Source organism: Dromaius novaehollandiae, chromosome 6 (genome assembly GCF_036370855.1).
Source record: "Dromaius novaehollandiae isolate bDroNov1 chromosome 6, bDroNov1.hap1, whole genome shotgun sequence".
Lineage (NCBI taxonomy): Eukaryota > Metazoa > Chordata > Aves > Casuariiformes > Dromaiidae > Dromaius > Dromaius novaehollandiae.
The window spans coordinates 32,090,694-32,109,405 of NC_088103.1; the positions used below are offsets into that span (position 1 = coordinate 32,090,694).

The 18,712-nt window shown below is 47.0% G+C and overlaps 1 protein-coding gene across 3 annotated transcripts in view; it reads left to right on the plus strand.

Moving 5' to 3' along the window:
- Positions 1-18,712, plus strand: part of HPSE2 (heparanase 2 (inactive)) — a 126,621-nt gene that overhangs the window by 9,551 nt on the left and 98,358 nt on the right. For 2 of the 3 annotated variants that reach the window (XM_064514088.1, XM_026102919.2), the window contains exon 3: positions 5,768-5,929. The exons of the other annotated variant lie outside the window; for it this stretch is intronic. In XM_064514088.1, coding sequence (XP_064370158.1) covers positions 5,768-5,929 — 162 coding nt within the window. The remainder of the gene's footprint in view (positions 1-5,767; positions 5,930-18,712) is intronic. 3 annotated transcript variants of the gene reach the window in all.

Sequence of the window (18,712 nt, forward strand, 5' to 3'; positions counted from 1 at the left end):
CTTATGGAAGTCATTGTCAGGGAGTTTTCCTAGCAAAAAGAAGAGAATGAGACTAATCTGTCAAAGAATTGTCTGTTGAAGACAGACATGATGAGGATGCAGCTTCCTGCTTGAGAAATCTCTAAGCTTTCTAATTAAAACAATTGTGTTCCCAATTTCACAGTCACTGGTCATTTTATAGTAATTTCAGCAGAAAAAATGATTTTAAAGCATTTTTAAATATGTTGATTTAAAAAGTAGGCATTTTATGAGCTTGGCAACTTGCAATTCATGAGTTTTGCCTGGTGGCCAATTAAACATCTATTTAATTTCTGCAGTAATGTCACTTTCCAATATTCTCATTTTTAAAATTTTTCCAGAGTAAGAATATTGATTTCTTGTTAACAAAATATAGCAGGTTTTTCCTTTTAAATTTCTTTTTAAAGCCTAAAAAACAGTCCTATGAGGAGGATTTTTGACCTTAGCTTGTTCTGGTGCCATGGCATCGGTAACTATAGTTTTCCCTGGTGTGGCGATCAGGAAGAGGTGTTATTCCTCTTCATGCTTTTATCACACACCTCTTTGACTGTGAGCGTATAACTCCATCTCTCTGCTCCCATCTGCTGCCATCCCCACCAGCAGATTATCCATAATAGCCTGTGGCTGCTTCGTGACTCGGGCAAGTCCCCGAAGGCACTCGCACGCCGGCTGCGTTGATCCCAGGTGAATTCCTGGGTGCAGAAGCTCACTCTGCAGATCAGGGAAACCCTCTGCTGCAGACAGCTGGGAGATGGCTCTGCGTGCTGCCTGCAAGTGGCTCACCTCCCAGAGCGGAGCAACATTTCACAGCCTGGGAGCTCTCTGGCCTGGTATGGGTCTGGTGGGAAATGATTAACGCGACTACTTGGTGCAAAGGAATCAGAGAGGGACTGCCGGAGCTCAGCTAGTCTGCCCTCTGTCTTGCCCTGAGATGGGATCACTGCACTTGTGTCGTTCCTGATGGGTGTTTTGCTAACTTGTTCTTAAAAATTTCCGCTGGTAACTTCAATGACTTTCTTAGGTGGCATGCGTTGAAGCTTTGGAGGCGTGCAGACCCCGAAGTAGAGCCGAGGAATGCACAGATGTTCAGAAAAACAAAAAAACATTTGTAAATGGCCATCCTGAGCTCCCCAAACCTGGACTTCTTCTGCAGTTGCCCAACTCGATGAAGGAAGGGCTCCTGCAGGAGGCTGAAATTTCAGCTGCTCCTAGTGACTGGCAGCAGTGTATGTGTGGGAGGCAGGAAGGGCGAACCTTGCTCTCCCTGCGTGCTGCATGCCCTGGGTGGGGACAGAGACTTCCCTCAGGTTGTCTCTGTGCTGCCAGTGCCCCCTCCTTCACGGTGGCTGTCTGGAGACAGCAGGGCGGTTGAGCCAGTCTGTGCCATCTAGTCTTAAGCCGCAGCGTGCAGACCACCCCTCTACTGCAAAGCAAGGGTTAGAGATGACTGCGCGCCCCTAAGATGGGCAGTCGTTACCTCCGCAGCCCCCAGCAGGTTACGTGCTCCGGAGGGCCGGGAGGTGCCTTCCGCGGGGGGCCGGGGCCGGACGGGCCGGGGCCCGGGGTGCCGCTGGCTCCGGCCGCGGGCTCCCCCTCCGCGGGGCCGGGCCCGGGTTTGGCTGGCGGCAGCCGCAGCTCACCTGACCCGCCACACGGGTGTGCTCCCTTCATACTGCATTAGGGAGCCCGCGGCGTGCGGGATCCCGGGAGCACCGCGCCGCCGCCGGACGGGGCGGCCGGGCCCGCCGGCCCCGCGCCGCGGGGGAGCCGCCGCTCCGGCACCGGCCCTGCGGCCGCGCCGGGCCGCACCGGGGCGCCGCGCTCCGCCGGGCCGGGCCGGACCGGAGCAGGCTGAGCTGGCCAGGGTACTGACCCGGCCCGGCCCGGGAGCTCCGGGCCCGTCTCGCTGCCACAGCCCTCCCGGTCCCTCTCGAGGCAGAGCTCGTGGTTTGCCGTCTTTGGAAACCATTTGGAGTCCTCTGGGGCTTCCACATCTGGAGTTCTTCTTTCGCACTTCTGGCAAGAGCTGCTTGGTTTCTTGTTTTGCTTGGTATTTTTTACTTTATTGCTGCTCCACGTTCAGGAAGGCAGTGTCCTTCTCCTGGTGCTCCCGAGCAGGGGCTGCCCTGCCCAGTGCATCGCGCTGTGATTCTCCTTGCTGCGCTCCTTGCTCCTTTCCCTTTTCTCTCTTTTGCTTTTAGACTTGATGGCTGCAGGCTTCCTGCTGGCTCTTTTCCCTGGGTTGTTCTTGCTGAGATTTCCCCTGACCCTCCACAGCAGTTGTGCCCTGCCATCCTGTCTTCCTTCAGGGCTGCTGATTCAGAAAAGCAATGCAGAGGTGCCTTGAGCCTCCGCTCCCGCACTGAGTACAACCTTAGGAGGCAGGGCCAGGGCCAGGGGGAGGATGACCAGGCATTGAATTCTTTGGGGACCTGCATATCTCAGACATCTGGCCACTGTTTAATCTGGAGCCACAATGAATGTGAGGTCCAGATCCACTTTTTTTTTTTTTTTTTTTTTTTTGTCCTGGGCAAGTCTCTTGGGTCCTTTGTTGCCCTGGGAGGCCAGGACCATGGGTGTCTTGCCTCTGCCTCCTGAATGTCTGCAGTAGCAGATTTCTGGGAGGTTAAAGAGTGCTGTGGGAGTCCCATGAAGCTGACTGCAAGAAGAGTGTCCCTGTTTTCTGTGCCCTGTACACCTGCTCCCAGACCTCGGTGTCTAAGAAAGGACTGGAGGGTTGTAGGAATGTGATCTGCTTTCCTCATGCTACTCCTTGTTACAGTAATGCCAGCCCCTAAGGGCAGCACTCCATATGCTGCTCCTGCCCCCTGACTCCTGCGTCTGGTCCCCTGGGCCCGCCTTTTGTCCCCTGACCCCATCTCAGATGGCTTGTGGTCCCTGAAGATGGAGGTGGGGGTGTCGCGCTGGCCCTGCTGCCGCATCCCCTTGCACTCTCCAAGGTCCTGTCCCGGCACCTCCAGCCTGAGGGCCAGATTTGGCGTGCAGAGCTGCCCCGGCTAGCCTGGCTAGACCTGACCCACCGAGAGACTTCTCAGGCTCCCCCTAGCTCTTTGGCCTTGGTATAAGGCCAAAACTTGCCCTAGGGCAAGTCCCAGAAACAGGGAGCCCGCAGGTCCCATGGCTTATCTCAGACCTTCCAGACTCTGTGGAGAAGGATCACACTTCTCTCACAAATCATGCAGCAAGAGGAGATTGCTTCAATGGGAAGGGGAGACCTGGAGGAGTGGGGCCAGCGGTCCTAGGCCACTGGTTTGGATTTTAGGAGCCATCAGTGAAAGCCAGTCCAAGCAGGAGGGCTGTGCTCTTTGAATGTGATGATACCACTGCTGTGGGACTGAGAGTTCACCTCAGCACCTTGCAGATCTCTACCTCTTCAGACTGGGGCTAGGAAACAGAAAGCCTTTTGTTCTTCTGGAGTGGAGTCCATTCTGCCTTTCCCCAAATCCATCAAGATTACTTTGGGGTTTTTCAGACCTCACAGAAATAGCTTGTTCTCTCCAAATATCCCTACAGGACCTGCCAGCACCTCTCACCCCTTCGGTTCCTCGCCACCCACCAGCAAACAAATTAACAGGTTAGCCAGGCTCTTATAGACCACGAGCAATCTCTGTGGCAGAGCCAGAGACCTAGACCTGCTTGGCATAAAGAGCAAATTAACGGAATCAGGTCAGATGGTGCTGAGTGCCTGTCCTGGTCCACGAGGCACTATGCTGTGGTGCCTGAAGAACTTTTCTCCCTCTCCTTTAGGGACTAATTTTTGTTTTGGCCCAGCCTGGACTCCCTCATAGCAGTTTGAAGAGAATTGGAGACACTGTATTGATCATCCAGTTTTGTACCTTTCTGCCTCCCAGTCTCCTCCTCCTTCAGGGTCTCCTTGAAGTGTTTTGCTCCCTTTTGCATTGGAAGGAGTGTGGAACTGTTCCCATTCACTTCTGCAGAGGAAAGAAAATCTGTTGCCCACTCTGGCTGAAAGAAAAGTGAATGACTTCATTCAGAAGCTCCAGGTGACACCAATAGCTGTAGTAATACCATCTCTGATGTATGAGGGGATTAGATTTTGTTTCTCAATCTTCAGTTCTCCAAGTATCTCACACAACAGGGGATTAGGATTGTATCATCATACAGCTTTAATATTTGGGCAGAGATTGGGTAGGCCCAAATACTTACTCAGTGTCTGGCTAAGAGATTGCTCACTAGAAGCGTAAGATGCCCTTCTGACCATGATAACCACTGGACTCTCTGGGTCTCTGTAGCTGAGAAGGTCTAGTCAAGCCCCTGTACATTTTCTGCAGAGGAATGCTCTTCCTTCCTCTTGCTCCATCTCATCTTTATGCATTGAAGCCCCTGTGCTGGATGTGAGAATATGAGCCATATTTTCATGCTAGCTGGATGTTGCCATATCTCCACTTCCGAGCACGCTGGCTGCAGGTGGAGGAGAGGCTATGTTAAAATCAAGCTAGCTTATGTTAAACTCAAGACACAGACAGAGACACAACCTGAGCAAGACAGGCATAGTAGCTCTAGGATGAAGCTCAGAGACAGGACAATAATATGGTTTCCAGTCTTCCACTTGCCTTTGGGTGGTTGCCTGCCAGCCCAAGACATAGCAGACCTTTGAACCTAGGTTTGCTGAGCTTAAGATTTGACACCTTGAAAGACAGAAGCATGACTAAAGGAAATAACTTTGGTGTTCCTTGATATGCATTACTGTAACGGAGCTGGAGAATGTGTGTGGAGCAAGATGAGACTCTCTTCTGAGAATAAGCTCTTTCAGAAGCTTTTAGCTAGACAAGAATCAGACCAAGCAAAGGGTGACCTCGTGATGCAAAGGGTGGCCTCATACAGTGCAGTCAAAGAACTCCAACTTTCATCGTTTATTTTCACTGCTGGACATCTAAAGCTTTGTAAGAATTAAGCACTGCATATGGTGCCTGTGGCATCTGAGCATGTTAGAGAGTATTACATTCAGAAAGTGGCCTCTCAGAGACTGGTTTGCACCACTCTTCCACTGGTTAGAGATTGGCCACATCTAACCTGACTCTTGTTCTTCCCTGCTACTTCCATCTTTGTGTTTCCCCAGCAGGTGAGTAGTTCTAGGAGAGGGAATACTCGCGTTTCACAACGTGACTTATAAAATGTTCATATGAAGTGAATCTAACCGTTAATTAAGCATCCTGCCTCTTGAATTGATTGTCTGGGATGTACAGAGAGCTCTTCAAAGAATCATAAGCCATGCTGACCTAGCCCTAGTTGTGAAAGCTGCAGATAAAGAGTGCATGAACAAGACTTCTTCGCCATCCTTTGGACAAGCAAGGGGAAATGGTGACCATTGGGCCACCAGAAAACAATTTATTTTTTCTTGTTATTTATTGTCAAAGGCATCAGTAACAGGGAGGTAATATAAATATTGGGTGACTTTAGCACTTTCCAGCAAGAGAGAGCTCGTAATGTAAGAGATCAACTTCTAGGAAGGTAAAGGATGGAAAAGGGGATAGGTTGTATTAGCATATTAAAGTCAATGACTTGAGATTTCTGTGGGAGAAGAGGAGACATGAGCAGAGGAGGTTCATTGGATAGGTGGACCCAAGGGTTTGGACCCTTTTTTGGGGTTGTTCATGCTGAGTGATGGTTGTGTGGCTGTCATGTTGGCTGGTTCTGATCCAAGCATCTGGTGAAAATGAAAGCTGAGGTTTGGCCATCTCCCTTTTTTCTTTCCCTTTTGCTGTAGACATTGTTCGCAGTGACATTGCCCTGGATAAGCAGAAAGGCTGTAAGATCGCCCAGCATCCTGACATTATGTTGGAGCTACAGAGGGAAAAGGCAACTCAGATGCACTTGGTTTTGTTAAAGGAGCAGTTTTCAAACACATACAGCAACCTCACATTAACAGGTAAGGCTGGAAGATCAGCTCTGGAGCTAGGAGCTGGGACTAGTTCTTGCTAACTCACAGGTGTGTTAAAACCCTCGGGTGCTTCACCTTTGTATGAATCAGCATCTCTCTGGCTGCCTTTGTTTTCTACCAAGATTACTGGGTGCTGGGAGGGAAGAGATCAACAGGAAATTACAGTGGACTCATAAGGCCTTTGCAGCTGGCACCTATGCAGACACTCCAGATTTGGTGCCCAGGGACAGCACGTTTTCCAAAGTCTGATCTAAGCAGAATACCACAGGACGTGAAGTGCTGTAGAAATCTCCCTGCTAAATATTCACGTCGATGGGGCTGCAGCAATTACTAAATTTGGAGTCCTTTAAGCTGCAGCTGATTTTTTTTTTCAGAGCATGCACTTTGTGTGAACCCAGTAAATATTAAAGAGCAAATATAAAGGGATAATGGCCCAGACAGAGCTGAGATGATACTCTTTTTCTGGCAACTGTTTGTATTATCCATGGAACAGAATCTCAAAGGATGGAAGAGACTGCCACATTTTGGATACACATTTAATGGTGCTTGTAAAGGACTGATGTCTTCAGGCAGTGAGTGGGCAGAAGGATGGGATCCCAGCAGCCAGCAGTGTCCTTTCATAGCTGTTCTCTTTATCACTACAGCTGGATGAGCTACAGACAAGGAGGAGGAAGAGACTAATAAATCAAACAAGATCCTCTTCCCCTCTTGCCTGGTGCCTTTCCTCTGGAAGGCAGGGAAACATCCCACTTTTCTGGGAGGGAGGGTCCCCACACTCTGGCTGGGGAGGAGATGGCAGACCCTGTGGTGGCAGGCCACCCCGAAGGCGGGGGAGAAGAGAGCTGCAAACAGCTCTGCAGATCCCGCACCAGCCCTCCCCTGCAGCTGGACTCGGAGAGGGAAATGGGTCCTGCGTAGCCTCACTGTCCTCTGCCGCGTCCCTCCTTCAGTGCCCAGCCCCTGCCTCTGAGCCAGCGCGGGTCGGCGTCCTCGGCAGGGACAGCCATGCAGCAGCGAGCCCCAGTTTACCCAGAGGCGCTGGTGTAGCCAGACCTCTCAAGGGACCCCACTGAGGTGGGCTGGCAGGGAGCTTGGCCCCCAGGGCCCGTGGGCGAGCGTGGCTGAGTCACATCATTCCCGAAAGCCCAGCATTTAAGTGGGATCCTCAGAGCCGTTTCTCATTCTCTGTAACATAATCCACTTGGCTGTTTATTCCCAGTACAACTGCTGGAATCAACATTGTCAGCTTTTCCCCTGACAACTTGCTTACTTTCCACTAAACAAACTTCCCTCGAGAAGAGAAGCTGCTCTCCCCTATCCTCCTTCCCTCCCTGCTTCAAAAGCCCTCAGGCATTGCTCACATTTTTTACAGAACCTGCAGAGCAGAGGTGCTACCTGGTTATCAGCTCAGCTCTTAGCCTTTCCAAGTGTGTTTACACTTCGTTTTAGCTCTACCTCTCCTGGAGGGAGAGAACAATTTCACTGTAATATTACCCAAAGAACTATTTTAATGTCCTTTAAATCCCTCTGAATGTGGGCAGAACAACTTCATAATTGTTATGAAGTTTAATCTTTTATTTTATAGACATAGTCTGAGAACATGGACTCTAGACAGCTAAGCATAATATTTAACTGGAACTCTACTAACTTGTGTAAATATTTCCCTTCTCTGTGATGGATCTGGTGTTTGGGGTGGGCAGAGGGGGTTGTACATCTGTTGTAGAAGGGCATTCCTTACCTTCAAAATTCAATCAGCCAGAGTTTGCTTGAGGACTTCTTTTTGTTCTGCACAGTGTTTTTATATGGTGCTGTAGGGAGTTCCCAGGTCAGCAGCAAGGTCCAGGAGGTGAGGTTCAGGAGCAAGGATCCAGACCTGGCTTGGGGAGGGGATATTGAAGGGTATCTCTGAGTTTGCAGGGCTGCAATATCAGGGATTCCTACAAACAAGGATTATTCCCTGGATGTTTGTATCCAGGAGTCACTTGGTCCCATGCAGCATATGTACTGTGGATGAACCTCAAAACTCAGTATCCAGCCCAGACTGAAAGAAGATTCAACCCCCAACCTCTGTATAAGAGGCATTCCTGCTATTGCTAGTTTCTGTAGCACTTTATACCAAAGAACTGTAAATGGAGTATCTTGCCCAAAGCCGCATGAGAACAAAGGTGCTTTATAATGGCATAGCTCCTCTGCCATAGGCTGAGAGTAAGAAAAGCACCATGAGGCATCTTTATTCCAGTGCTACTCCCTCTACTGCTGTAGTGATCTGAGTAAAAAGCCACCTTCTCTTCCTCCTCCTCCCAGATGATTTAGTTATATGAGCAACTTGAAACACTGCAGACCAGGCCTCCGAGGCTCTCTGCCAGCGCGGGCCTGTGATATTGGCCTCAGACTTCCATGCCGTATCCTCACATCTTTAAGAATGAAAGGTCTCAGAGAGCGGCTCTGCAGTCCCTGAGGCGTCATGACAGTCGTAGGTTCCTGGCTACGTCCCTGTGTAAATCAGGGGCTTTCTCAAATATATTCACTGGTTGCATGTAGTTCCCAGCATGCTCCTTATCTCAGTGATCAGGCAGGGCTATGTTTTTGCACTGGGATTTGAGCTGCTCCCAGCAGCAGGTACCTCCAAGGTAAGAGGGTGTCTTAAAATGAAATGTGTTTTTTGTGCTAAGACACAACTGAGACTGAGTGAAACCAGGCAGTCTTTCTGGCTCTTGTTCCTCCAGGAACATATGTTAGACTCTGGCTTAGGCCACTTCAATTTCTTTAGACAAGTATGAGCTTTCCTCTGCTCCTGTCTGCAGGCTTTCTCTTGCATCTTGCATTTGTTTTCTGTACGTGATCTTTCCAGGCTTACTGAGTCTGCCTCACTGAGATGAGTGATAGTCTTTGATCTGTGGCAGTATTATTTAAATGCTGTAAGACATTTTGGGGCTTATTCATCTTTGCTGCTTCCCCTTGCTGCTCAGAGATGGATGTCCTGTTTCACAGATCAGCATCTCCTGTGCTCTCGGAGGAGGCAGTGGTAGAGCAGGGGAGTGCCCAGACTTTTCTGCTCTGCTCTGTGACCTGGCTGTCTGAGCCCAGCCTGTTGAGGTGAGATGTGAGGAGGATGAGTCTTTCTGTAGAAACAGTTCTCTGCTCCTTTCTAGTCAAACAGGTGGAGCAAGTGGTGATCCTTTTACAGCCCGTATCCGCAGGAATAAAAGCTGCAATAGCCACGGTAGGCTCCCTTCCATTGCAGCCCTCAGGAGAAAGGACCTGGTCACAGTAAGATGATTTCGGAGCCCCAGAGCTTTGGGGCGTCAGTGTGTGTGACATGAGGAACTGCTCTGGGACAGGGGAGATGTGATGTGCACGCAAGTATGAGTGAGTGAGCGAGCTTATGGGAGGCAGGGCAGTAGCAGGCAGAGCTTTGACAGGTCAAGTCTGAAACCCTCCATCTGTAGTGCCAATTTGTGCTAGGTTTATGTATTGTGTTTGTGCTTTGAAAGATTGGATATATGCTGATTTCTGCACTGTTATTAAGTAAAGCCAGTTAAGCCTAATGGAGGAGGGAATTGCTCAGAAGGTCAGTAGACACATGTGAGAAACGGTCCCCTTCTGCATTTGTGTGAAGCGTTAAGTGTAACTGAGCTTCCCAAGATACAACGATGAACCATAAACAGTGCATTTGCATTCAGAATTTCCCATCCTGAGGAAGCCAAATACTGTTGCACTTTTCATTCTCACTGGACCGAATGGGGAAAAATGTCTCCTCTTTCTGCTCTACCTTCTGCTTGAAGCTGCAATGCAGATTACTTCACTGGATCAGAAGCCTGTCCTACAATATCACATTTGCATTGAAAAGACAGTGAGGCAATGCAGTGTATGTGGTGAGAGCACCCCCAGCCTGTCATGTTGTGTGACACAGCCTCTAAAATCAGGAATCAAGGAATGAAACTCTCCCCATGGGATAGGTAGGCCTTCCCTGATGGACACCACAAGGTCCCATGCTGCTCAGGACCTTCACAGAGAGCTGTAACCTCTTCCCAGCTCCATCAAGAGACACCTGGTGAGGTAAAAACAGGTGGAGGCTGATAGGAACAGAGATCAAAGTTGCAGGAGAAGCGTGCATTTCATTGCTTGTGTCTGAAATTGCAGTCAGGTGTTTTACATTAGCATCTCATTAGTCCTGTTGAAGTTAATATCTAGCTTTGAGGCTGCTGTTACAATGGGTGTGAGCCCTGTGTGAGGCTCTCCTTGGAAAAGGCTGCTTCTGGAGATGTTAGTGGCCAGGAAGAAACCCTCTTTGGCTGGAGTGAGCAATAAGAGTGCGTGGGATGGTTGTGATGGAGGAAATATACCTGCTTTTCCCCAGCGATGATGTGAATGAGGCCTGGCCTGTCTGATGGTGCTGCGTGCAGGAGGATGCAGCGGTGAGCAGAGCTGAGGGCTCATGAGTAGTAGCATGTGTGGGGCCTCTGTGCAGGGAATGTGTGTAGGGTGGCTGGGAGCGGGGACAAGGGAAGTGTGTCTACGTAAAGACCTTTACAAGTGAAAAGCTGCCTTGCAAAAATATGTTTTTCTCCTCTCCCACAAAGGCAGTGAGAGGCACAGTCACTCTTGCTCCTTGGCAGGGAATCACATGGCTCAGGTTGAGCACCTGTGACATTTGTGTTTCCTGCACTTGTGAACCTCCCCCAGTGACCAGCAGTTCTGTGACTCCTGCTGAATGCAGTTGTTTCGGGAGATGGTGGTCCTGGAACAGGATGTGTCTGCAGGACCCATCCTGCGGAGGCCAGGAGGGAGACCTCGATTTGGATGCTGCTGCCTGTGCTGGGGTCTGTGCAGAGAGCCGGGTGCAGGGCTGGGGGTGCTTTTGGTGCCTGTCTTGCTGACAGAAAGGTTGCTCTGCTCCTTTTTGCTGGAGTTTTCCCCAGATGCATGATTTTATCTCCAGTTATAAGTAACCTCCATGGAGGCTATTCTGAGTGTGTGTGTGTGGGGAGGGAATATCACTGGTTTGTGATGCTGAACAGGGCTTGAGACAGGACCTGGGAAGGTCTTTGGTCTAGTTGCAGAGGTAAGTGCTGCTTTCTTGCCCTTTTGGCATCTTATTAGGGATCAACAGCCTAAATCTAATGTGGTCTGCATTGGGGAATTACATATAGTAGCTGTTTTACTGGGTGCTGCAGGAGGGTGGTCTGCACAGTGCTTGCTTGTCCTTCATGGAGAGTATCTTCTGATATTTTTGTAGCAGACTTTTGGATCATGATGTTTGTGGGTTTTTTTCTCTCTATTGCAGACCATTTCATTATACACATTATTCACAGCATTGTACAAAATAGATCTGAAAAGGACCTCAAGAGGGCATCTTCTAGCCTTTTCCATGACAAATCTGCTATACCTGTGCTCCTCTTGGAGAAAGGTATAAAAGGAGAGGTGGTATCTCTTATCTGATCAGAAAAAACAGAGTAACTGCAGAGGGCAAAAGCCCTTCTTCAGATTTGAAATGGGAAAAGCAGCATTCAAAGCTAAATACATATTGCAAATATTTTCCCTGAGTTTGTTTTGCTATTTAGCACAATTGAGCTACTGGCAGAGAATTGGGCAAATGTGAGCAAGAGGAAGACAATGTCATTAGTTCCTATGGGAAAGAGAGAGGAAGAGGTAATTGCCTTGAAATGCCACAGGGTTTTCTAGGAGTAAGGGACTGGAAAAATTGCATGTCCTAGAAGCAGTATCTGTATTGAACCCATGGCTTTTAATGTTCAGCAGAATTAGAGTCCCGTTCCCTCTTGAAGATGGTTTGTGGGGCCTTCCTGAAATGCTAGGCTCAGAACTGAGGGGCTGGTGCAGGGATGAATACACCACAGAGTCACTCTCTCCTATAACTGAGTATTTTTGTCCCTTCATCAGTTGTTTATATGAGCTCATTCTGAAGCAAACTGTCTGTTTTTTCCACAGCCAGTAGCTTTCTGAGGGCATTTGGTGTGTGGCTGAAATACATGGACAGGCATGTGTAAAACCAGGTTGTCAGGGCTTGGTGGTGGGGCACCAGCATCGTGCAGGTTGTAGTGCCACCACCATTAACTGACCCCTAAAAGATGCAACTTTATCCTTGTTCTTAAAACCTCTGGAGCCAGAGAGCCCATATCCTCCCGTGGCCATGAAGTCTAGGATGTAGCTAACTATATGGGGTTCTTAAAAATCTTGTGTTTCAATTTAAGCCCATTACCGCATGTCCTATCCCTGTAGACATGAAGGGCGGTTTACAGTACTCCTTTCCTCTGTGCAGAAATCTTTTACATATTTGAGGCCTGTTATCATGTTTCCCCCAAGACTTTTGTTCTCTATGCTGAACAACTGTATCTCTTTTGCTCTCTCCTCATGGCCATGTTATTTTCCAGTTGAATGACACATGCATGGTTGATTCTGCCTCTTGAGGTCCCTTTCAGCCCTTTTAAAAATTTTCTTGTGGTTCTGTGTTTTGTTGATGTCCCCTGGGCTCTTTCCACTTGGTCTGTGCTGCTTTTTTTAAGCTTGTTGCCTTGAAACAAGCCGAGTACTCTAGCTGAGACCTTTCTGTACTGAGCAGAGCAGCAGGACTATTTCATGTATCTTGTGCGTGACACTCTGATCTATATACCGCCAGTATAATCGGGGATTTTATTGGTATAACATTGCTTGTTCATGTCTGCATTTTTGTGTACAGTTTTCCAACTAGCTGTGCATTTGCTGTATGGAATTTCATTTAGACTCTATTTTTCTAATTTGCTAATTGAAGTGTTATATGAAACTAAATTGAAAGCCTTGCTAAAATAAAGGTATTCATCTGTTGTCTCTGTCTCACAAATAGGACCCTCTTGCTATGTCAAAGAGAAAGCAGGTTGGCTTCGTGCAGCATGACTATTATTTTTCAGCCCTTGCTTACAGATGGATTGTTTGGTGATTTGTTTCAAAATTTTTCCAGGAATTGTGGTTGTGGGGATTGGCCTGCAGTTTCCTCTTTTTTTCTTTTTCCCCCCCTTTTTTTTAAACTTGCTGAATAGTGCCCTTTTCCAGTCTCCTGAAACCTCATTTGTCTCCTACAAATTCTCAGAGCTGCTGAGGGACCCCAGATGCCATTTGAAAACATCAAAATCATTTAAGTAATCTTCATGCTGCTCATACACTATTACAGCTTACAGTTTTACCCTGCTGCTTTTAATTGCACTAATTTTGTGGTCATAGTTAACCTTTTTTGTGAATACTGAAGCAACAAAAGCATTCAACACTCCAGCTCTGTCTCTGTGTGCAATTCTGCAAGTTGCTGGCTATTGTGAAACATCGTTCTTGTGTCCCAATTTATACCTCTTTGCTTCTTGAGACAGCTGCAAGCCAACCCCCTGGGATCACCCGCCTTCTCTTACCCTAATTAGTAGTTTTACAACTCATTGTGTGCTGAGGGTATATGTGAGTGTGAGAGAGGTCATGAAGGTGAATCTCTTTTTCAGGTGACACTCTTTAGTCTGTTAAGCAACACTTTGGCTTTCTCATTATCTGATTTGGCTATTTTTTTGTAACTGGGGAACATGGCTTCTTTTACATATTTGGTGTTTATTAAATTTAACTAGCTTCATAAGAGAAAATATTTTATAAATTGTGTATCTTAAAATTACCAGTTATGCATACATTATAACATGTAATGTCATTACCAGAACCAGCTAGTTCTGGGTGCTCGGTAGAGAATAAAGAAAACACATAAACCTAACAGAAAACAGATTTTGGCGTGGGGGGGAGGGCTGACATGCACTAACAGCTTTGGAAGGGCTTGTGGCGCTTTCAGTGGCATATAACAATCTATTAACCTTTTCTCCCTGCTCAGGAGGTGATGAACCCTTTGGTCTGTCTCTCCCCACTAATGTAGTTATCAAATGTCTCCTCGTGACCACTTGCAGTCCCTGCTCAAGCATTCAAAAGGATCTGCTTGCGTGCTCTTGCTTTGCCCCTTGTGCCGTTCCTTTGTACTCTTCCACGAGCAGCTTGATGTAGCTTCTACTTTCCTTTCTTGTGTTGCAAGTCACTGCGGAGTTGGCAGTTCAGCCACACAAGTTCCTTATTGCCCCTCTATGTTGGGATAACTTGCATTTGTTCCCTTGTTGCTGTGTTTTTACAAAATACCATCTCTCCTGAGCTCTCATTTCATTTTTCACAAAATCTTACTTGCCAATCCTCTGAGTTTACTAAAGTTTCTGTTTTTAAAAGGCACAGCTTTTATTCTGCTGGGGGGAAAAGAACAACTCTTCAAAATGAATAAAACTTGTTATGCTGCGTGTGAACGCTCTCATTTCAGGCTTTCTTGCCCATGTTGCTTTTGACCATCGATTTTTTTTGCCATTTTTTCCTGCTGATCAGAATCAAAGCTGGAGGACCCTCCTCTCCACTTCTGTTCCTGTCTCTTCTTTCACAGTTTTTTCTTGGTGCATTCCAGGAACTTGATGCAAGACTGTCTGATGTCTTCCTTTCCCAGCAAATGTGTGGGCAGTTAAAGGTCCCTAATTACCAGCAAGTTCTGTATTTCAGATGCTCCCAATAAGCCTTGTGCTTCTGATCTCCCTGGATTTGTAGCCTAAAGCAGACCCCTGGCGTGACGACGTCTGTGTTGCTTCCACCCTTGTGTTACACAGAGGTTTGCATACCTGCCCTTTGTACTGCTGAATTTTGCCCCCAGTGCCTTACACCAGGCCCCAGGATCACCCAGATCTTCTTGTGTGACGTTCTCATCCTCTGCTGTGTTGATGATACTTTTCCCTTTTATCACCAGCCTTGTGCCTTGCTTTAACTTTCGACGATTACAGCTCATTTTGCCTCTCTGCCAGATTAGAAAGCCCCTCTCCCCCCATGGTAGATTAATGCCCTCGTGCAGCAGCTGAGTCACTTGTCTATACATATGTCTCTTCCCCCCCCCCCCCCCATAAACTGAATAGATTTGGCTCCTTCAACTTGAGCTTCACTCTGTAAAACTCTCTCCATAGCTCCTGCTTTGTTTTGTGGCCTTGCAAGGTGGACTTTTCCATCCTGCAGATATGAACTATATTGCTTTCCCATACGGCTATTATTTTGCATTTGGCTGAATTAAAGCATGCTTTGTTGGATTGTGGCCACTTAGCCGTACAAATCGGATCACAAGATAAATGTAGTCTGTTTTGTTCGTTATTTACTAAGCTGTATGTTTGTGCTATCTGCAAACTGCCTCTAAAGATTTTATATCATTACCTAAATGACTGATTAAAAATACTGAATAGTGCTGGATCAGAAGACAACTATGAATGCATTTTGTCATGTCACCTGCTTTTATTCATCTAGTTATGTCAAATCATTTCCATTAATGCAAGTCCTTAAATCAAGCTGCAACATCAGTTAGACAGCACTTGTATCTGTACAACATATGTTGACTGGTAATTAGTTAAACAACATGAATATAATTAATTATCAGCTGCTTCTCATTAGCTTTTAATTAATTTGTCTAGGTCTGCTGTCAAGCTGGCTGGCTGTGGTTTCCAAGGTCAGCTGGTCCTGTCTGAACGCCAGCACAGGTTAGCGCTCTCCTACCCTTCTAGGATTTCTCGGCATTCCAAGATTTATTAAAAATTAGCATCAGCAGGTCAGAGATCTCCTTAGCGCACTCCTAGGTGTAAATTATCCAGGCTGGGTGATTTAACAGTGTATATCTAAAGCAGATGTTATCTAACATCTCCCTCCGTTATTAATAAACTCTGAAATACATCATCATCTTATGATATGAGTTCATCATCACGCCTTTTTCCTAAATACAGAGCACATATACTTAAATTTTTGTAATTACATTCATGATTTTTATCATCACCACATAATAATGGACCTATATCTGTTCATAGTTCCCTTCTTTCCTCTGTATTTAAAATTCCCACTATTGTCTTAACTTTGCAAGGTGTGAATTTTTCCCTCATGTCTTTAAATACCTTGTCAATCTTCTACACTTCGTAATTTCCAGTTGTTTGCTATTTCTTTAGCTTTACAATTGTGATTTATATTGTTTTCTGTTATTGCTGCCTATACCGATGAATTAAGATGCGTTTCCAGCCAAAGCTTCCTTAATTCATGGTGGTTGAATATGCCGATTTTAGCCATCTAAAACACTTCTCCCAAGAAACTTTAAATATTCTTCTTGGATTCTTTTGTCTAAGATTTTCTTCCCAATGAATTGCTTGTATGGTTTTTCTCAGCTTGGGGAAACAGAAGCATCATGTGTATGCATGTCTGACTGGGATTATGTTCTGTTTGCCCAGCTTCATGAGCTTTTCTCAAATGCACGTTTTGAGAAGAGGAGTGCCTGTGTGGATAGGATGGGGAATTCTGTGTGTGGTGAGAGTTTGCTGTGTTTAAAAAAAAAAAAAAAAAAAAAAAAAAAAAAAAAAAAAATCCAACCAAATAGTGACATAGCAACAAATTGCACTGCAGTCAGAGGAGTATCTCCAAATTCAGCACTCTGACCACCATCCCTATGTGTTTTCTCCCTGTGAAAAATAATAGGAATAGTATTTACGTGCTGCTTGAAAGCTTGCAGCCAGGAGTTAGGGATGTGTCGCCTCCTCTGTGGCATGCAGGATACATCTCTGGTAACAGACCCGTGCTTTGCAGCTGGGCTAATTCATGGATAAAACAGAAGAGAAGGGAGAGCGAGGCTGGTGAGTGCGGCTTGGTGGGGAGCGGCGAGGATAATCTCCGCGGCTGGACCTGGTTCCTGCCGGCACCGCACTGCTCGGTGGGGGCACTGCCTGCTGGTGGGAATGTGGCTTGGTTCCCGAGAACGGTTCTCCTGTTGCTCACTCTAACCCCTTTTCCATCTGTCTGTTCATTTATTATTTAAAGCTTTCTCTTGCTCTTCTCTTCGTTAGCCGGTTTCTGATACTCCCGACCGAGAGCGGCAGCCTCGTAGGGAGCGAGAGGGCTGTAGCAAGCGCCTTCGTATGCCTGCGCTGCCGGGGCATCTTGAGTCATGGGCAGCAGTGCGTGGCACACATGGAGCAACTCATTAAATTCTTTAATGCTTTTTCCAAGGTCAAAATCCTGGAAACAAGGGGCTCTTGAGCCCCGGGCTTGGTCCTAGCTCTGCTCTTTCAGAGGCTTGGACTGGGAATGGGCATGCTGTGGGGTGGGGGACAAGTGTGAGAGCCAGGGGAAGTGCACACTTTCACGGCTAAAAGTGGTGTTGGGAAGAGCGGGGTTACAAGGTGTCCAAAGGAAACTTTGGATCTCTTTTTACTTCATTAAGTTTTATGTGGGGTCACTGTGCCAAGAGACACAATAATTGACTTGAAGTGGAAAAACTCCATGAATTAAATCTAAATACATTTTTTTTCCCCTCTTGAAAAGGTGGCAAAAGCTTTGTAGGAGAAACTGCTTCAAATCAAATTCTGTTAACTCCTTAGGGGAACACTGGAAATGGGGCTGAGACTTGCAATCCTTTTTTCTTTTCTTTTCTTCTCTTTTTTTTCTTTGTTGGGGCACTCCAAGAATTGGATCACCTGGGGAAAGCATGTTTAAGAAATACCAGATGGTCTCTGAGATGCTCCAGCTGTGGACAATCACTCCCAGCCAGGCAATCTGCCTTGCTGTTGAAGCCCTCTAAAACTGTGCTGCCCATTTGTTATGCTTCTCCAATTGCAGCGCTCTGGATAGCTTCTTTTTTCCTTGTCTGGCTCTTCCTTTCCAGTTTTTATCACCCACCCCCTCCATGAGCTAATGTAGTAACATCCCTTCATTGGCTATAAATCCATTGAAGAGCCATATATAAAATATTACTTGGTTAGGGAAGATTGGGAAACATCTGTTTTTTACCCATAAGAGTCAGTCTCTACTTGTCTCTCATGATGATGTGACTATTTATATATTTGTAAAGTAAAAAGAAAGAGAGAAAGATGGGAATTGTAGAAGCAATTTGAGCGAAGCCTCTAAATGGAGGAAACTGATTCAGCCCTGGGACTTTGTTTTTGGAGGCTAATAGACCCAAAAAAAAAAAAAAAAAAAAAAAGTGGGGGAGGGAAGGTACACAATCCAGTAAATTGTTTACCTCTTTGTCAAAGTAACAGTTGTACCAACTGCAGAAGGTCCTTCTCTTGGAAGCCTTTTGACCTTGTGAAACTGATCCTAGGTCCTCCCTGGTGCACGTATTCCCTCAGAAAAGCTTTGAGTCTAAAGCTATATATATGTGTATATATATATATGTATATAAAATATAAGAGGAACGTGGGAATAATAACAGTCCCAAGGTTGGAAGTAAACTATGGCCATGGGTATGTGTCTACATGGCAGCAAAGCCATCGGTGTTACTGGGTGCTGTATGTATGGAGGCTTTGCACTTGGATGGGCACGCCAGGGAGTGACCTCTGGGTCTGTTGGTGCAGGTGGTCCTGCTCGGCACTAGTGCCTTGCAGAGCAGCCTGCCTTTGTGAGTGCGCGTGGCTCTTAACCTACATCTCTTTGCCCCTGCAGGCTGAGGATGCTACTGTGTGTGTGTGTGTGTGTGTGTGTGTACACCCCAAAGGTAACAGTGGTGCTGGAGCAGGATGCTGGGGTGCTTTCCTGGAGGAGCCAGACAGCCTTGGGTGTGGTGTGTTTGTGCTGCATTGTGAGGTTTGAAGTGAAACGCTCTGTCGGCTGTGCTCAGGTTGCAAGGAGCAAGCTGGTTTGTGAGGAGGGTCTGAGCTGGAGAGTCCCCCGGAAGGCCCCTCTCTCTGGCAGCAGACTTGTGCATCCAGCATAACC